General features: G+C 35.1%; 1 protein-coding gene across 1 annotated transcript in view; it reads right to left on the bottom strand.

The window, feature by feature from the left end:
• The window catches only part of UNC13C (unc-13 homolog C), a gene marked incomplete at both ends in the record, with an annotated part of 586,714 nt that overhangs the window by 253,669 nt on the left and 311,558 nt on the right, over positions 1-21,487 (bottom strand). Inside the window, 2 exons of the mRNA XM_082853041.1 lie at positions 14,072-14,200; positions 19,978-20,067. Of these exons, the coding sequence (XP_082709167.1) occupies positions 14,072-14,200; positions 19,978-20,067 (219 nt within the window). The remainder of the gene's footprint in view (positions 1-14,071; positions 14,201-19,977; positions 20,068-21,487) is intronic.

Below are 21,487 nucleotides of genomic sequence, written 5' to 3'. Positions count from 1 at the left end.
TAAAGCAAGTCACACAAATTTTTTGATTTCCTAGTGGATATAAAAGTTACGTTTACACTATACTGTAGTCTATTAAGTATGCAATAGCATTATGTCTAAAAAAACAACATATATACCTTGATTAAAAAATACTTTATTGCTAAAAAAATGCTAACCATAATCTGAGCCTTCAGAGAATTGTAATCTTTTGGCTGGTAGAGGGTCTTGCCTCGAAGAAGTCTGTAATATTGCTAGAGTAACCAAAATGTGACACAGAGAGAGGAAGTGAAAAAATGCTATTGGAATATGGTGGATAGACTTGCTTGATGCAGTGTTGACACCTTCAATTTGAAAAAAAAATGCAGTATCTGTGAAGTACAATACAGTGAGGCTTGCCTGTATATAAAGAACTCATTCAACTCAATAGCCAAAAAAAAATTCACTTAAAATAGAAAAGAGCAGAAGATATGAATAGATATTTTCCAGAGAATATATAGAGATGACCAATAGGTACATGAAAAGATGCTCAATATTACTAATCATTAGGGAAATACAAATTAAAACCACAATGAGATATCACCTCACCCCTGTTAGTATGGCTATTATTAAAAAGACAAGCTATAATCAGCATTGGTTAGGATATGGAACAAAGGGAACCCTTGTATATTGTTGGTGGGAATGTCAATTGGTATAGTCACTATGGAAAACTGTATGGAGGTTCCTAAAAAAAATAAGATCGAAAACTACCATATAATTCAGCAATTTCACTTCTGGGTATTTGTCACCAAAATCCACCAAAAAACACTAATTTGAAAAGATATACGCAGCCCCATCTTCATTGCATCATTAGTTACAATTGCCAAGATTGGAAACAACCTAAATGTTCATCAATAGATAAATGGATAAAGAAGATTTGAGATAAAGATATATAGATACACATACATCTACACCTACATACATCTACATACATACATACATATACGTGCATAAACACACACAATGTAATACTATTCAGCCATAAAAAAGAATGGAATCTTGCCATTTAGAACAACATGAATGGACTCTGAGAGTGTTATGCTAAGTGAAATAAGTCAGAGAGATAAAGACAAATACTGTATGAGTTCTCATATGTGGAATGCAAAAAGAAACACAAGCTCATAGATACAGAGAATAGATGGTTGGTTGCCAAAGGTGGGGGGTGAGGGTGTGGATGAAATGGGTAATGGGGTTCAAAAGTTTCAAGCTTCCAACTATAAATAAGTAAGTTATGGGGATATATTGTACCACATGGTTACTATAGTTAATAATTCTGTATTGCATATTTGAAAACTGCTAAGAAATTAGATCTTAAAAGTCTTCATCACAAGAAAAAGCATTTTTGTAACTCTTTATGGTGACAGATGTTAATTGGACTTGCTGTGGTGATCATTTTGCAATATATACAAATATTGAGTCAATATGTTATAAACTTAACATCTATATGTATAATAATGTTATATGTCAATTATACCTCAATAAAAAAGTATTATAATAAAAAGAAAATGAAGACCTTCTGAATACCTATGAGTAAGGTTATTCACAAGCACTATCACATTTAATCCTCACAGCAATCCTATGAAGTAAGTGTTATCCCCTTTTGCCAAATGAAGAAATTGAGGCTTAGAGGAATTAAATAACTTGCCCAAGACTCAATATTGTTCTAAGTTGTTGTGGGGGGACAAGGTTCTATTTGAATGCAGGTGCACGTGATTTCAAAACTTCATTTCTTCCTAAGACAAGCCCACTTACTTGCAAAACAGAACAAGATTCTTTGTTGACATGAGGCAGGCAGGACCATCTATATATCTGTAGGACTTATGGGAACTATTTCCAGAACTGAAGAAGGGTCTACCTCCTTCATCCTGGACCAGACACCAGCCCTTTTTTTCCAACAGGTTGATGTGATCCCAGGGTTTTTATGGGACTGCCTTGTGTTTGAAGCACTGGACTAAATCACAAAGTACAGCTAGAGTAAGTGCCAAGAACAGAGCCCTGAGCCTCCAACATTTAAAGGCCTGGTGAGGAGGGGGTTTGTAAAACGTTCAAAATGGAGCAGCCACTGAGGTTGCAGGAAAACATATAAAGACGGTTGTTAAACACTTAGAAAATAGTATTTCAAGAAAGATGGAGTAGTCAGCAGTAACGAATGTTACTGAGAGGTTGAGTAAAATGAGGCTAGAGAATTGACCACTGGTTTAGGCAAAGTCGAGGTACTTGGTGACCTACTTAAGACAGTTTCAGTAGAAGCAGATAACTGAAGCCCAACAAAAATGGGTCTAAGTTACCTCTTTTTCTGAGATAAAAAAAAAAATAGACCATCTTACAGCATTCCAGATACTGCCTACCATACTGTCATTTTGAGCACAGGTTAAGAGAATGTTTTATTTATTTTTGTTTTGTAACACTTCCCTGCTGTATTTGGATACATAGTTCCAGAATTAATACCTCCATGGAAGGATCTGCCATGGCAGATTTCCAGAAATCATATTATTATAAGTTGTACTCTTTCCTACATCCAAGACTAGGATGGTTCTTTCTGTTATATATTCCAACAGCACATTGTATTTTCCCTTCCCAGCACCTGACATTATTTTAATTAGTGGTGTAGTTATTTTTTAAATATCTGCCTCTCTGGCTTGACTGTGAGTCAAGGACTACCCACTGTCCTTTCCCTTATTCTTGTTACTGCTCGTTTCCTTATTCTAACAGTGCCTGGCACATAACAAGAACTCAACAAATCTTAGTTACTGTATATTTGTGAATGAATGTGTGACTTTTAAATCCTTTTCCCCATATGGGACAGAGAACTCAAAACCAATCTTCCATATGATTTGGAATGCTTCCCTTTGGCCACTTTTACCATTGCCAAAATAAGAAATTAACTGAAGTTAGAGTTTTTCACCAGATGAAAATTTAAAGGCAATAAAACAGAATAAAACCTGAATATTTAATAACATATTTTAAAGAATGGAGAGGAAGCTGAACTTCTCCGTGGAGAGCCATGTAGTACATTTGAGAAAAATCAAATGCAGCAAAGGAAATGGAGAAAGGGACCAATTCACTTCGTTGTGAGATTCCATTATCCTTTAACTTGCTCTGCAGAGAGTGAGGAAAATTGGATTACCAGATTATAACAGTCTATTTTGCCTTTGCTGACCACGTATGAGAGAATATGTATAGACACCAAGTATGGGAGGTGGCTAAATTGCATATGTATTATAGAAGTTAGTATAATAGATAGTTTGCTGTATTTTTGCTTTATACTTTCCATTTGACACTGTTCTGAAGATTAGGAGCTTTAAAAGAAAACTGCTACTAAATATAAGGATCTTTTAATGGAGACTGTCTCATCATTACATTATATCTCATTTTATTAATGTCATACCATTTTACTCATACGAGTTCATTGTTGCTGATGATGTTCCAAAACGATTAATATGATAAAAAGTATTAGGAGGGTATATTCTGCCTCTAAACACACACACACACACACACACACAAACCCCTTATTTAAAAAGCATGTAAATAAAGTCAAAACAATGAGGACAACAGTACCGATGCCTACTGGGAGGCTGCATATATTGATTTTTTAAAATACATCCAACGTTACCATGTAAGGGCTCTTTTAGATGGCCCAGAGTTCCTGATCTCCTCTTTTAGAATTTCACATTTGCCTTTCAACCCAAGGTCTGCATTTAAGTAAAAATCACCGAGTAAATAATGATATCTCAACTTGAATTCTATTTTTACTATATTTCTCTTTTAATTAATTATGTTTCTGCATTGTTTTCTAATTTACCAGCTACTTTCAAACATATAACTTTCTGATTTTAAGGATTTAAAAGTCACTCATTCATTCACAAATATATAATAATGAAAGTTTGTTGAGTTCTGTACTAGAGAGGAAAAGTATCATTATGCTTATTTTAGAGATAAGAAAATGGTTAATTAGTGATTGCTTTGCTACGTCTAGTTAGTGAGTAGAAGAGCCACAAATTAAAAAAAAAAGTTTTAATTACATGTGTTATAAATAAAAATCACAACAATTACATTCAGTGTTTTTGGAATACCTATTATATGTGAATGCTATACCACACATGAAGAATTCATTGATGGGCAAAAGTGACATAATTCCTGCTCTGGTGGGGTTTACAGTCTGTACCACCATATTGTCTCTTCTATGATCTTAATTGCTATATTATTTTACTAATGATTCAGTAATATCACTAACATCTCCTTAGTTTTTCTCTTAAAAGGGAATTACAGTAAGTCCCCTACATACGAATGAGTTCTGTTCCAAGAGTGTGTTCATTAAGTCCAACAAATTTAGCCTAGGTACCCAACTAACACAGTTGGCTATATAGTACTGTACTGTAATAGGTTTATAATACTTTTCACACAACTAACACATAAAAAACAAACACAAAAAATAAAGAAAATATTTTCAATCTTACACTACAGTACCTTGAAAAGTACAGTAGTACAGTACAACAGCTGGCACTTCTTAGCATCATCAACTACATCACTGCTGCTTTTATGCTTGCTTCTGGACATCCTGGGCTTGAAATAAAGATACTGTACTACTGTACTCTATTCAGTACTGTAAAGTACACAAAAGCACAACCAGTTGTAGAGGATGCATACATGTACGCCAGACATGTGAACTAACTTAGATGATTGGACAGGTTAATGCACATTTGCGTCTTTGAAAGTTCGCAACTTGAAGGTTCGTATGTAGGGGACTTACTATATATTAAGAATTCTGTAAATTCTGAGCAGCTGGGAAAGAGCAGCCTAAGCCATGAAAAATAATACAGACTACTAGGCAAAAATATTCCTTAAGCAGATTTCTTACATACTATAGCTCTTTGTGCAATTTAATTTCCAGTTGATGTTTATTTTCTTTTTCTCTGGGATACTTATCAAAAAGAAAAAAATCTAAAGAAAAAAATTAGAAGTAGTGACAAATAAAATTTTATTTTATTTAATATTTGCTTAATGTCAAGTATCTCTTGAAGAACTTATTAAAATATGGATTCCAGGGATGCTTCTCAGATACCCTATTTTATTGGGTCCGAGGTGGTCAAGTTCCCCAGGTGATTCTTAGGATCAGGGCAGTTTGGGAAATATTGAACTAGAATCAAGCAAGTATAAGAAAATGTATGTTTCCTTCTTTATGTTTACTGCACTTTTCATGAATTTCAAGTAATCTGATTTACTAAATGCCCCATATGAATCAACAAATGTGTTTTAAAAGTAACGGATTCAAGACCCATTGATTTTCCAGTTAACACAGTGTGAAAGAATAAATTGTGAGATGACTCGACTCCATGTATAACCTTCAATGAAACACCATATTCCAAACACCTTAAGTAAAGACATTAAAAAAATACCAAGAAGCACATCACAGATTGATTTTTTTGCCTGTAATTATTTGTGAATCAAGTATACCTTTAAAGAATAAACATTTCTAAAGTGGGAACACATTAAAACAAAAATCACATAATGCAATATCGATTCTAATAGGGTAGCTTTATGGCTACAATATTATACAGTTTCAGGGGTCATCATTCCTATTATTGTGTATGACCACGTGAAGCAGGTAGTGCCAATAATAAATCTAACCCAGTTCTATACTTGTTGGATACCAAATTCATATCAATTTAAAGGTTTTATGAAGATTAGGTACTAGATTCCAAATATATCACAAATACAGAATATTTTTCTCCAGAAATTTAGACTTCATGTATTCTTTTTTTACTGGAGGTAGGGAAAACATTGAAATCTCAAATACAGATATTTTAACTATGCACAATTCATATATCCATCTCTCTTGTATATCTATCCATCCACCCAACCATCCTTCCATCTACTCCTTTTTCATCCATTCCAAAATTCCATCTCCTCCTGATCTACATAGATCATATACTACGTTAGATGTTTATCTATTTCTCTGATCTTGTAAAATGTTATTCTTGTGATGTGTGTTTACTTTAAATTTACTTAACTAGTATTATGCTATACAATACCTTCTGCTTCTTTTTTTTTTCCCCACTCATCAGTATGTTTTTAATTTCTTTCCATGTTACTAGGTAAACAACTAACTCATTTCTTCTAACTGCTCCATAATATTCTATGGGTAAATCCACCACATTTTATATATCTATTCTTCTATGAAAGACATATGGATTGCCTCCAACTTCTAAGTATCACAAACAATGCTAAAGTGAATATTCTACTAAATATCTTCTTAGGGATCTTTGTGCAAATATGTCTAATATATAGATCTAATATCAGGATTGCTGGTTCCTAGTTTCCATGCTAACCAAAAGTTCATGAGAGCGCCAATGTCTCCATTTCCTCATGAAATGGAGACATTGGCATTATGTAGTTTATTAATTTTTGCTGACCTGTTAGATATAAGATTATAGCTCAGTGATGTTTTGACTATATTACTTTAATTAATAATGAGTTTAAGAAACTTCTCAAAGCTTATAAGCTTCTTGAGTAAGCATTTTTATAAATTGCCTGTTCGTTTTTTGTGCCTATTGTTTAAAATGGAATCTCTATTTTTTTGGTTGCTATTTTGGAATTCCTTAGTCCTTTGTCAGCTTTTGACACTGCAAAGATTTTTTGCAATCTTTCATCCTTCTCACAGTGTACATTTATAATAAATTGTCAATTTTAAAGTAATTAAATAGATCAATTTTTCTATTTAAAATTTGTGCTTTGGAATTTTAAAAAGTCTTTCCTACCATGCGTCAGAAAGGTATTAACCTATACTATCATTATTATTATATTAACACTTCTCTTTTTCATCCTCTTAAGTTCACATTGGATATGGTATTAGGCAAGAAACCAGCTCTTCCCACAAACCCCCAACCCCTAGCTCCATATGGTGAGACAGTTTTACTTACACTCTAAATGTCTGTTCCTTTTCCTAGTAATCTATGTGCCACAATGTTTAGTGTAAAGAAATTCTGTTGTTCTTGTATTTGTTGAATGAGATTTATTCTTACGTGAACCAATAGCTTTTTGTAGATTCTGTTAGTTTTCCTACACGTATAGTCATATGACTCATAAATTGTAACAGTTCTTTTCCTGTCTAATTTATATTCTCATTTCTTCAACTATTATGTTACACAGCAGTATTAACAGGATAATTATCTCTATTTCTTAAATAAATGTACCTAAATTTCATCTGTTAATGTTAGCCATAGTTTTTTTTTTAATGTAAACTTAAATAAAAGAAAATCTGTTCCATTCCTAATTTTTTCAGAGTTTCTTTTTTAATCATAAAGAGGCATCAAACTTCACCATACGCTCATTCTACATATATTGCATAAATATATGATCTTCCCCCTTTAGATAACTATTATAGTGACTTATATTGATAAATTTTTTTCCTAATGTCAAACAATCCTTGAATTCCTGGGATAAGATTGTTTGATCTGGTTGTATTTTAAATATGCCATTTGATAATTTATTTAGAACTTTTAAAACAGTGTTCATTTACAAAATGTGTCTATAATTTTCTTTTCGAATATTGTCATAATCCAATTTTAGAATCAAGATTACACTAGTCTTACTGGCACAACTTACTCTGCATGTTGTTTATTCTCTCAGAATTTATTAAGGTTTCATTTGTGGCTTAATTTTTGACCTCACTTTGTTAGAAAAATTGAAATACACAATGATGGAAACATAACAGTCTAATAATTTTTGAGGTTTTGGATTTTCACGTTCCTGTCTTCTTCACCAATAAATAAGATACCACTCATTTTGAACATTTTATAAGAATTTATATATTGCTTATGAAGCTGGCACTTAAGAAGAAACTTCCTACTTATAAACTTTCTTCCACATATTTTATAATAAAATTGAAAGAAAAGTTAAGCTTAAAATGTGTCTGTATTTACTTAGTTCTAGTGTAATGACAATAATCACAGGAGGTAGTGAAAAAGTACCTTCTTTTCAGAATGAACATCATTCCCTAAACTAATGCTACTGATTGCATAAGAAAGTCCATTGCAAGGGAAAAAAAATCTAAGAAAAGTCAGGGACACTTTCTAGCTAGTTACTTAAGGATTACTATTTAAATAATATCTCAAGAGGTACAGAATTGAAATTTTTCCACTTGTAAATTTCAAAGTCACATTTTAAACTTTCCTTTTATTACTGAATTATTTAGAATTGACTAGAGCAAAAACAAAAGAAAAAACAAACAAAAATAGCTATGGCAACTTTTTTGGCTAAAATAACTGAAAAAGTACACATCTACAAATCAAGGAAAACTTTCTGAAACTTGACATGCATACGTTCATGTAAGTTGCCAATTTAAGATATTGTGAAGGGTGTTTTCTTTTTTCTAAAAAAGTTTTCAGAAGATATCTTGGTCAAAATTTTTAAATGAATAGCAGTAACATACTGCATACATACAGATATTTTTGCATAGAAGTTCTATTAAGTAAGCAGTTATTCACTGATTTCTGCTACTGTATGTGAGGCACAGAGCTATGTACTACAAGTTCAATAATAAACAAAATAGTTTCTATTGTCACTAAACTCAGTGTTTCCTGTGGGAATCAGACAAGTAGAAGGACATTTTAAGATGTGAAAAAATAGAGGGTGCTTTGACCACATGGTACAATCGAGTTTGCATTATATATAGTAGAAATGGAAAAGCAGAGGAAAGGAAGGCATTCTTCTGTTCTTTAAAAGCATTATGATATTCACTGCACTATTATTTGTAAAAGTGAAACACTGGAATTGATATGTAAATTGTGGTGTATTTATGTGATAGATAGCTGTAAAAAAAAAAAAAATCAATAAACTGTACCTAAATGTATCAGAATACATAGTTTGCAAAACGTAACACCAAGCTTTAAAATTTACAGAATCATTCCTACCAAATAACTAAACGTTTTTTAGTCTGGTACTGGAGTTAGTACATGGAACCATATCACTACACTGCTTGTTTGTACAATGTGGTATATGAGAGAGACATACTCATATACTCAAATGGTTAATAGACACGTATAATAAATGTTCATAAAGATGAACCAGAAAGCTAACATCAAATTAATAATAGAGACTGCCTCAGAGGTAAGAGGCAGGGAAATTTGTTTTGGGAGGGAAACAAAGGGACTCTAAAGGCACTCTAATATGCCAGGCACTAGTGTAGGTTCTGAGGACACCTCAGGGAACAAACGACCGTTTTTTTAAGATAGGAAAAAAAAAAAAAAAAAGACCAAACATTTCAAACAGACTTGAAAATGTATTGGCTTGTCCTCTCTTGGAAGATCATCTGTATGAAAAGAAAATCCATAATCTGAAGGTTGCTTTAGGAGCAACAGCAGGGGAACTAGTTGGACAATCCTAACGGTGATTACTACGAAGCTGGAACACATTCATTTTATTAAGTTCCACGTAAGGAGATCCTCTATTCGGGGGTGAGTCGGAAAGACTTTTTTTTAATACTCCAAATTTTAAATAGAAAAATTGGTCAATCTGATTGTATTAAAAATGAGAATTTCTTACAAATGTACGCTGTGACAAAGATAAAGATGAAGGATTGTGAACATCTTTGCAATGTCAAAAGCTGACAAAGAGCTAAGTAACTTTAGATAGCAACCAGAAAAAGAGATTCTATTTTAAAATATAAGCACAAGCTATGAATAGGTAATTTATAAAAATGGTTACTCAAAAAGCTAATAAGCTTATGAGAGATTCTTAAACTCATTATTAATTAAAAATATAATTAGAACATTGGGCTAGTTTATAGATTGATCCTCATGTGTCTTTATGCAAGAGCTCAATCACCTATGTCCACAGTGCCACACCTGAGTTCTTAGTTTTGCTAAACTGAAGGACAAACATGGGCATGGTGATTCACCCAAGGTAAAACCTGCTCCATGAGTGTGCAACCAGCCTTTCTTAGCTATTTCTTCTAACTGCAACAATTTCAACTTACCTCTCAAGTTTGTTTTTCATTTTTATTCTGAGCACTATTTTTATATGGTTCTTCAAAACCCCTTTGGAGAAAGAAAGAGAGCTTCTACATTTAAATAATCAGAATTATACTGTGCCGAACAACCCTGAAACTCTTGTTTCTTGGTTTCAGGCATTACATTATCTAGAGAGAACTCAGATGAAAACAGAAGTGGCATGAATACTAAAAGTATGTCTTGATGAAGAAACTGAGAGTTGAAGAGGCTGACTACCTCATCCAAGGCGACCAAACTAATAAGCAGTAGAGCCAGGATCTAAACTCAGGGGTTCAAACATCATGTTCTTGACCACAGACTTTGAAGTGGAGTCAGTGAAGTAGAATATAAATAAGTTACAGAGTGCTGTTTTTATAAAATTTCTTTCTTACTAATTACTTAATCAACTGTACTCTGTGTAAAGCACAGCGTTGAACACTGGGGCTACAAAGATGAAACTCACAGCCTAGTAGGGAAGACAAGCCAGACAAATATTACATTATATTCCTAATAAATGCATCACGGTAAGTGTGCTAGTGGTGACATGTCAGGGTATCATGAGAGCAGACAGCAGCAACTCCGGCAACTCTGGCTTCGAGTTAGCCACGAAGGGGTTTGGGGAGGTGAAGCAAATCCAGGTAGATAAAAACAATGCGGATGGAGGCATCATGGAGTTTAGTGTCCTGAATCACAGAAAGCAAGGGGAAAATTACATTGAAATAAGGAAAGCTAGTCAGAGCTCACATCTTAGAGGACCTCTGAATAATTGCAAAGTTTAGACTTAATCCCATGAGTGAATGGGGGTTACAGATAGGACAGTCATATATGTTTTAAGTAGATAGTTTGGGAGGCAGGTTGGAAATGGATTTGAAGGTCTATTAGTCAAAATAAGCCAAGTTTGTTGTGGTAACAGATAAATCTCCTAACCTCAATAAGTTACTGCAGTAATGGGTTATTGCTGAAGCTGGCTGGATAGCCGTCCTCCACCTGGAATCCATACCATGTGGAATGTGTGTCCTTCCAGGTTACTACGCAGAAGAGAGAGAGCTGGAGGAAACTTCAGGATGTTTTTAAGGGTTGGGACTAGATGTAGCTTTCATCAGTTCCTCCCATATCTTGTCCAGGACCCTGCAACACTACCCCATACAACTGCAAGAGGCTTTAGGCAAGGACTGAGAGTCTCCTATGATAGAGCACTTCTTTCAGTCTTGTTTATAAAGGGCCAAATAACCTGTAATTTATTATTGTATTGTTTGAGAAAAGTAACTGTTTATTCATTCATTCAATTTATTCAACAAACACATTTCTGAGCACCTACTATGATCTAGGCACTGTTGAAGGTACCAGAGATACAGCATTGTTCATGTTACTTTCCTCTCCACTCACGATGATATGTGTAAGGACAGAGTAACAGAGTAAGTGGGGTGGAAGGTGCAATATGGGCAGATCCTGGGTCTTACTGCCATTGAAAGGACTTTGAACATGACAAAAATGAAGGGACTTTAGAATATTATGTGGAAAAGAATGACATAATCTGACTTACTTTTTAAAAGGATCATTCTTGCTGCTCTGTTAAACATAGGCAGAGGCTGTAGGGTAGAAGCACTGAGCTCTGTTAGTAAGTTATGTAGTAATCCAAGTGAGCAACAATGGTGACTCAGACCAGGTGGGAGCATGAAGGTGGTGAAAAGTGGTTAGATTCTGGATGTATTGTGAAGCTAAGGTGTTTGATTTTGAAAATAAAGTCATCAGAACTTGAGGACAATTCAGATGTATAGTGTGAAGGAAAAAGGTCTTAAAACTTGAGCTCCTCGGAGAATGGGGTTACAGTCAACTGAGGGGAGATAAGCCTTAATTATTAAAATTTTTCCAAGATGGTTCCAGAAGGGCTCTAGGGAGCATTAGTTTCTTAAATTATTCAGGCCCTATGGGTGCTTTCTTTAGAATTTCAAATGATAACAATGTTTAAGGAAAAGTCTTTTTCTTAGATTTAAAGCTTAGCTCCAAACAATCTCCACATGGACAAGATTTCATATAAAATCTATAAATCTGCCCACATAAAACGAATACCAGTTAGTTAGAAAATCATGCAAACACTGTTTTTGAAGCCAAATAAGCAAATATTAAGCTATATTAGATTCATTTTGATGTGACAATTTATTTGCTTTTTATTAGGGGTATGTTTGCTTTATGGGAACTGCATGTATTTCTATATACCTTATATAAATAAAGCTGTTATTTTACTATTATTAGTATTAATATATTAGAAAGACACTAAATAAGGTATGACACTTGACCGTGATGATTTGATTCATCCACTGAGTGTGAATTAGTAGGAGAGGAGGTCATATTTAAGTTGGATTTTTTGAAGGCAGAGGATGGGGGAAGAACATTTTAGGCAGACAGAACAGGATAAACACATGAATGTAAAAGAAGATGGCCAGTTCATAGAAAATAATAGAATTTAGGGCTCATGAGAGGGACCAGTTTGAGTTTGGAATTGCAAGGAGTAGGAAATTAAAGGTGGTAAAGCCTGGTAAGATTGATTATAAAGTTACGTATGGGTAACTTATATGGTATAATAAAAAGCTTAGTTTTTATATTTTGGGTAGAATAAAGATGATGTTGAAAATGTAGAGGAAGAATTGAAAGAGCTTTGTGGGAGGAAGATAGAGAGTAGGGAATAGACAAAGGGAAGACATTAGAAAGCCACCCAAGGGGAGATTTGAAGTCAGAGAAAATTTAATCCCTAGAAATCCCAGAGAACCAAGTTTCCAAACAAGAGCACACATAGTGGGAATGTTAAGCTAAAGTTAAGAACAGTTATGTGGTTTTATGTTGTTTTGCTTATACAATGACAGACTCCAGCTTTAATGTTTTCTCCTACTAGGCTAAGGAGTCAGTGACCCCAGAAAGGATGAATACTGTAAGAAACCCAGCCTGAAACCTAGCTTGAAAGAGTCCTATGCGCCTTCATCCAATATCGGCTTTCTAGAATCTGCCCCACTCAACTAACCAGGAAGTTCCACAGGTAACTGCACGGTTTTCAATATCTATTTGAGCAACTGCATTCTTCAGAGAAGTGGATAGACAATAGATACATGTTAAAGAGCCATCCCCAAACAATAGTTGTATAGAAGTAATAGCGATATATAAAAATCATAGTGTGCATTAAAAAACTTCAATGCAACAAAAAGACACATCACATATAAAGAGAAGTAATATATGAAATTACATAACCAATGAAGATTAGTATCCAAAATATATTTTAGAATTTTCTACAGATTAATAAGCAAAAGACAGGCAAGCCAAGAGAAAAATCAGCAAGGAATTAATAGGCGATATACAGAAAATAAAACTGAAGTGTTCATTGAGCATATGTGAAAAGACGTTCAAACTCACCAATATTAAAACAGTGTTCATTTCTGAAGGAAGAGGAAGGGAGGAGAATGGAATTTGAAAGAGCTACAAAGTGAAATGCCAATTTATGTCTAACATTTAATGGCTTTAAACAATAAAGAGCAGAGCAAATATTGCTAAATGTTAACAGTTGGTCATCTACGTGGTAAGCACATGCATGTTTGATTTACTTTCTGTATTTTCTTTTTAGATATATTTCTTAATAAATTTACCTATGTGACAATGTTACCATCCTGTTCTATAAGTATGTCCCAATCTATCAGTCTTATGAGAAAAAATGATAAGGGAGGCAGATGAATTAGGGGAAGGACATAGAAGTAGGAGTTGAAATCCTAAATTCTAGTCCCAAATCTGCCACTTGCCCACTGTGTGACCTTGAGAAAATCACTTAATTCTTTTGAAACTAACTCCTCACCTGAAAAACTTGAACAACAATATCCACCTTTAATACATGAAGCTATTTTAAGGAGTGAATTATTTCACTCTCATATATAAGAAAGTGATGCTCAAATGTGAAGAAAAGATATGGAAATTCTTAAAACCTGCAGTTAACGTGACGTTGAATGAACATACTTTCCCACTTACTGTCATTCTAAACTTATGGAAGCAGACATTAGAACAGAAAGTAGACACACATCTTTTCTTACCGGGTCTATTAGCTGGGAATAGAGTTCATGGCAATTGTCAAAAATATACTTGTACGTAGAATCCAGGCAAGCCCTGACACAGTCTTTCACCACCACGCTGGCCTTTGGGGGGCTTTGCAGCTCCAGAACCTGGTAGACAAAATATTTTCTTAAATTCAAAAATAAAACATTGTATAAACCATATAAACAATCAAACAATATTCAATAAACACTTTTAGTTGAACTTTCTGTATTCAGGAGAAATGTGGTCTTAGAAATGTTTTAAATGTTTAAACACCCACCTTAACGTCCTAATATAACAACTCAGAGAAAACGAGCATAGTTGTAAATATTCAAATAGAAATACTTAAAGTGACCAATCACAATATCATTCATTCATTCCATTCAACCAATCAACAAATATTTATCATCACCTACTATACATCGGACAATGGTGATACTGCAGTGAGCAAAAGAAACAAAAATCCCTTTCCTCGTGAAGCTAAATTTTAGTAGATAATAAACAAAAGAAATCAGTAAAATATATTCCATGATGTTGCATGCTGAAAAAAAAAATAAACCGAAGAAGAGGGATAGAAAGTGTTTCAGTGGAATAGAATTTAATACAAAGGATTTCAATAGTAGATCAATTCAGAGAAGTAACAGGATGGGACCAGTGGAAAAACTGCAAATAGACTACTCCAAGAACCTTAGCTTTGAGCAAGGTGGGAAGAAAGTAGACTATGTGAGCAGAAGAGGAAAGTGACCTATTTTTTTAAAAGGCTCCCTTATGCTGCCTTAAGGCCGGCTATGGACAAAGCAGAAAGACCAGTGATGAGAAGAGCTCAATAATTCAGTCAAGAGAAGACAGTGCTTGAACTATGGTAGAGCAAGGAGTTGTCAGAAGAAATTCTATTCTGGTTAATTTTGGAAGGAACGGGTAACAGGATTTGCTGACAGATTGGGTGAGCAGTGTGAGAGAAAGACACCCCAAGTATATGATCAGGTCACCCAAGACGGCTGTCCTCTTGCTCTCTGTACATCTCCTGCTCCACGAGTGCCTACTTCAGTCACACTCTACTACCTGACTGACCTTCCTACATACTTGCCCCAGGCCCCAGCTAATGATTGGTCTAACTTTAGCCCCGATGGAAACCTATCAAAGGGGTGGTGAGGGATATGCCCCTCTGCTGGTTTCCCTGGTAACTGAGGGGCCAACCTGACATCAATTCCCCTGTAACTGGTAACCTCCCCTTCCTCCCAGGAGTGAAGGCTGCCTTCATGGCCGGCCAAGAGCCTGGAGCACACAGTGATGTCTCACTCCAGGACCTTGCTTCAGACACATAAGATCCCCCATCCATTAAACCACTGACGTCTCTGTTGCTGATTCCGGATTCTTTCTTTGGTCTTGAAGATGGGCAAGTACAGGCCTTGTCGGCCTATGGAGGGTGGCCTAACACCAAGGTTTTAGTCCTAAATAACTGGTACACTGGAAGTGGTCTCAACCTAGATGAGCAAGACTATGCTTAGAAGATCAGGAGCTCAGTTTATGACAGGTTAAGATTGAGAAGCCTGTTATGCATACAAGTAGATTTCAAACAGACATTTGGGTAAATGAGTCTGGAGTAGTAGAGATGCCTGAGCTAGTGATATAAATTTGAGAATTATTAGCTTAGAGAAGAATTTAAAGAAATGAGACTAGATGAGTATGGACAGAGAAGAGAAGGGGTCCAAAAAAGAAACGCTGGGTAATTCTAGCCCTATGACATTAGACAAATGAGAAAGAACAAAGCAATGGAGAAGAGAAAAAAGGCAGTCAGTGAGATAGGAGAAAAAAGAAGCAAGAGGGGTGTCCTGGAATCTAGGGAAGAAAGGCTTTCCTGGAGGAGGGATTGATAAAATATATTACGTGATACTGAACACTGTAGGATGAAAACTGATGACTGACCACTAGATTCAGCAAAGTGATAGTCACTGGTGATTTTGACAAGATCATTTTTGGTGAAGTGATGGATTAAAAGTCTAATTGGAGTAGGTTCCAAAAGTAAGGGTGGATTTGAAGATTTAATATTTAAAAATATTTAGTTCTCTAAAGATTGATCTATAGATTTAATGCAATCCCAACCAAAATCCCAATAAGAACTAATATAATCTATTAAACAATTCTGAAAAGTAACAAAAAAGGTGGAGGACTAAAACTATCTAATTTTAAGATTTGTTATAAGGCTTCAGTAATCAAGACAGCATAGTAATGGTAAAAGTATAGACATTTGGACAGCATAGAGAGTCCAGAAACAGACCCAAACAAATATGATCAATTGATTTTTTATAAAGATGCGAATGAAATTCAATGAATAAGGGATGATCGCTTCAATAAATGGTGTGAAAACTACTGAACATCTATATACAAAAAAATGATCCTGACCCATACCTCACAACTTATTAAAAAAAAAAAATTCTCAAAATGGAACCCAGGATTAAACGTAAAAGGTAAAATAAAACTTTTAGAAGAAACACAGAAAAATCTTTGTGACCCTAGTTTCGTCAGTAGCACTACCTGTAAACAGAAAGACTGATAAAGTAGACTTTATCAAAATTAAAAACTTTTGCTAGGCAAAAGATAGTTTTAGAGAATGAAAAGACAAAACACAGACAGGGAGAAAACATCAGCAAATAAAGTACCTGACAAAAGACTTGTATCCAGAGTAAATAAAGAACTCAATACTCAACAATAAGAATGAAGAGTGGGCAAAACATTTCAACAGACTGTTCACAAAAGAAACTCAGATGGCAAATCAGCTCAAGAAAGCATGATCAACACTGTTAATTAATATAGAAATAAAATTAAGACCATAATAAGATATAACTTCATTCCTATTAGTGAAACTGAGCAGGACCCTGTGGGGCTCCTGGTCATGGAAGTCTTTCTCGCCCCAATTTCTTGTTTGTAGGGAATAGACTCCAGCCTCCATGACCCTCCCTGAGCTCCAAGGGGCAGATTAGAACAGTTGCTAATCAGGGAAGGGAGGGGATGCCGAGACAAGGGAGGAGCAGTCAAGAAACAAGAGTGCAGCCTTGGGGCCAGCTCAGTGGCTCTGCCTCAGGGATACACATAACAATATCTTTAAGTTCTTTATAGAACTAAAACCCCCAACAAGTGGAAGATGCCAGCATTCTTCATTCCAGATTAAAGGAACCAGAGAAGCTCTTCAAGAAGGCTACCAGGTTAAAGGAACCACAGAAACTCATCAGACTACCTGAGGCCAGATTAAAGGAGTGCAGGCCCTGCACACACCCTAATCTTACCCGCAACCTCACCCTTGAGCTGTTGCTATAAAACTCCTTGCCAAATACTCCCAGGTAGGGACACACAGCTTTCGAGGGCAGGATCCCACTGTGTTCCCGCTTTGCCTGGAAAAGCAATAAAGCTATGCTTTTCTACTTCACCCAAAACTCTGTCTCTGAGATTCGATTTGACACTGGTGCACAGAGGCCGGCTGAGTTTTTGGCATCATTAGAATGGCTAAAAAAATAAAATCAAATCATGGAAAATGCCAAGAGCTTTACCAGAAGATGTAGAACAACTGAAACTGGCATTTCTTGTAAAGTTTTACATACATTTACCAAATGACCAAGGAATCTCTCTCCTTGTTATTTATCCAACGAAAGTGAAAATTTATGTTTACACAAAAAAATATATATCAATATTTTTAACAGTTTTATTTGATATGACCCTAAACTGGAAATAACCCAAATGCCTGTAGATCACATATAACAAAGAATTACTACTCAGCAATAAAAAGGAATGAACTGTAGATACACTCAGGAAGAAGGCTGAATAGCCAATACGTTACACTACATAGATTATTATTTCATTTACACGATATTCTGGAAAAGGTAAAACCATAGGGGGACAATAACAGATCAGGAGGTGAGAGAGAGATTGACTATAAAGGACTAGCACAAGGGAATACTGGAGGCTAATAGGACTGTTCTATTCTATATCTTTATTGTAGTGGTGGTTAATACAACCACACATGTCAAAACTAATAGATCACTATGACAAAAAGAGTGAATTTTACTGTCTATAATGAGGAGAAAAAGACAAAAGAAGGAGAAAACTTGTTCAGAAGACAATTGAAGAAAATAAATTGGAAAGAAAAAGTAAAAAGGACTATTTTGAAGGGTTTTGGTATTAAAGGAAAAGAAGGATAAGGGTAGTAGCTGTAGAAGAAAATGGAGTCAAGCAATATTTTTAGGACTGGAAATAACAGCACATTTGGTGATGGGGAGTATCCAGTAGAGTGTGGAAGACTGATAATTCAGGTGAGTGAGGAAGATTGCTGGACCACTGTTTTAGTAACTCAGGAGAAGAAATTAATTACATCAGTGGAAGATACAGCTTTTTTTTTTTTTTAGGAGAACAAACAGCTAAGCAGTCATAATAAAAAAAAGAAGGAACAGAATATGGACACAGATGCAGCTAAGTAAGTAGATGGGTGGGTGGCGGGAGCATGTGGTCAGACCTTGAGGAAGCTGTCCAGTAGTTGCTCCTGTTTTTCCAGTGAAATCAGAAGCAAGGTCATCAGCTGGTAGTGAGGGTGGGGGAGGAGGACTTGCAAGTTTGAAATGATTTTGTTTCCTATACACTGCAAGGCTGGTGACTGAGGAAAGGCAGGTATTGAGCACTGTGCTGGCACTCCCCTCCCTCACTCCCATTTTCCTACACCCCTCAATGGCAATGGCAGGCATCACTTGTCAATGAGAGCCTGGATCAGTTCTATCACCCTCTATGCAATGTTCCAGCAGCTACTGCCAGCAGATCAGAACTGATGTAAATTCTATTTATGCCAGTCACCTAATTTTACCATGACTTCAAACCAAATGAATTTTAACTGAACTTTAAAGGATGGATGGTTTATACAGTATGGTTTTGTTTTCTTTCTCTCTTATAAAATACCAATTTTATTGTTTTAGTGAAGATAATCATGGGCAACTGAAAAGAAGAAAAATAATTATTTCTAATTTTTTCTGTACAGGAATTTCCTGAATAAAAAATCATACTCTCTTTCAAAGGGCAAAAATGTTTAGCCCATAGCCTGACAAGTAGTTTTAAGAAAGGCTTTACATGAATTGTCCAGCTAGCCAAATTATAATTGCAGACAACTTGCTATTAAAGCAGAGAAGATATACCTAAAAAGAAATATTTGCATAGGTTGGTAGATAACAGTTAATTATACCAATGGATTAAACAATCACACATATTCCTATATAGACATTGTCAGTGCAGGAAATGGGAGTTGCTACAATTAGGGTAAACTTAAAAGAGTCTACTCTCTTGCAATGAAAAAATCGGCAAGACATCTCAGTTAAAATTGAAATGCAAAGTGAACTCCATTTCCATTTAATGTTCTTAGGGATTTTTTTTTTTTCCGGTAAGTGTCACGTCCACTCACTAGAGAGCTCTGTTTAAGATGAATTTAACTTAAAACTAAATTTGAGCCAAATGTATCAGAATATCTTAAGTGTCTAGGATAATCTCTTTTTCAACACACATTATGTTGGAAGATTCATTTAGCTCAGGCAAAGGTACCACATCTTAATCAATGGGGATGAACAGTATTGATCAAGAGAAGGGTAGCGCTTCCCTGGTGGCGCAGTGGTTGAGAGTCTGCCTGCTGATGCAGGGAACACGGGTTCGTGCCCCGGTCTGGGAAGATCCCACATGCCGCGGAGCGGCTGGGCCCGTGAGCCATGGCCGCTGGGCCTCCGCGTCTGGAGCCTGTGCTCCACAACGGAAGAGGCCACAACAGTGAGAGGCCCGCGTACCGGGGGAAAAAAAAAAAAAAGAGAGAAGGGTAAAACCAGACTCTACCAGGGAATAAATGTATGTCACACAAAGACAGTGACAAAAATAAAAGATGTACCTTCATCCTAAAAAAGGTGATACTTGTTAGCAGGTCAACAGTTGATTTCAGGTCTTGCAATCTTTCAGCATTGCTGGCGGGAAAGTTTTCCTGTTTAATTAGGAAACAGAAAATGGGTAAATTATCAGCATTAAGTCTCCAGTGGCAAATAAACTACAACTAACTTTCTGCGAAAGAAAATGGTAAGTAAACTGTGTAAAATTTAAAAAGTATCACCACAGTATTCTCACAATATTTTTACTGTAAAATATCACAGAAAGTAAACAAGTTGGAAGTATTCTTGTCTTACTCTTAGAAAGCCATATTCTTCTATTTATTCCCACCATGTAATAAAAATGTACAAAATAATATCATTAATGCAATGTTATGAGGTTATTCATCCTTGTTTCACAAAATAGGTTTCCTGCTGAAAGAGGGAGGGTGAGCATATATTTGAAAATATTTTTTATAATTTTCTCAAGATGGGTTATTTTTTCCAAAATCCTTTTGGGAATTTTTACATGTCCTATATTTACTTTTAGTCACAAAGAAGCTAAAAGTAAAAAAAAAAAAAAAAAAAAGAAGACTGCACTGCATAGTCTCTCCCTGAAGTACTGCAGATTTAAACAAAAAGTTTTTGTTAGTGAAGTTTGGTGAGAAATGTGAGATAAAAATGCAGATGTTCAGAATTTTGAAGGAAAGGAAAGGAAAGGAATTATGAAAATATTAAGGAAACAATTTCAGCATTGAGAAATTTCTCATATTAACGTGCTTTCAGATAGGCTTTTTAAAGAGCCATTAGGAAAACCACAGGTAACTTTTAGGTATTCATGAACTCAAGCAGAGTTGGAGTGTCAAAGTGATGATGAATGAGGCGGCCTCAAGGTCCTTCTTGCCCCCAAATATCATTTTCATTGCCTGTCACAGCAGTTCCCTTCTCATAGTGTTGGCCCCAGTTCCGACATGAAAGGTAAGTTTGACAAAATTTGGTATTATAATTTCCGGATATGTGCAGTTAAGCAATCCATCAATAAGAGACTAAAAATTGAATGTAAGAAACATACATATGTACAAATATGGAAAGATATTTATTATAGAATAAATTGTTAAAGAATGCAATAATTATTACTATAGATTTTTTGGTAAATAAAATTTGTAACTAAATTTTTTGGTAACTATTTTCTAAATAAAATTATATCTGTGTGTTTACAAACACAGACACACACATGAATATATTTGTGTATGTGTGAGTTTGTGTATGTTTCACCTGCAGGTGAAGTACAGAATTGTTGACAATGAACTCTGTACAGCTTCAAAAAACGCACATTGTATTGATCTAGGAGTGAATTAAGTGGTGAATCCCAGAAGGAATATCAAAAGCTGAGGAAATATCAGCTGCATATCTTAGTAAGAAGGGGTGAGCTTTTAAGATGAGGACTGGGTCACATGTCTACTTCATGAATTAGCTGAGGGCCACTCAATCTAATGGTTATTAAAAGAATTATAAAATTAAATCTGTACATGAGTGCGC

Source organism: Leucopleurus acutus, assembly GCF_964270905.1.
Source record: "Leucopleurus acutus genome assembly, chromosome: 1".
In the NCBI taxonomy this organism is placed as follows: Eukaryota; Metazoa; Chordata; class Mammalia; order Artiodactyla; family Delphinidae; genus Leucopleurus; species Leucopleurus acutus.
This window is presented reverse-complemented; position numbering and strand designations above follow the sequence as displayed.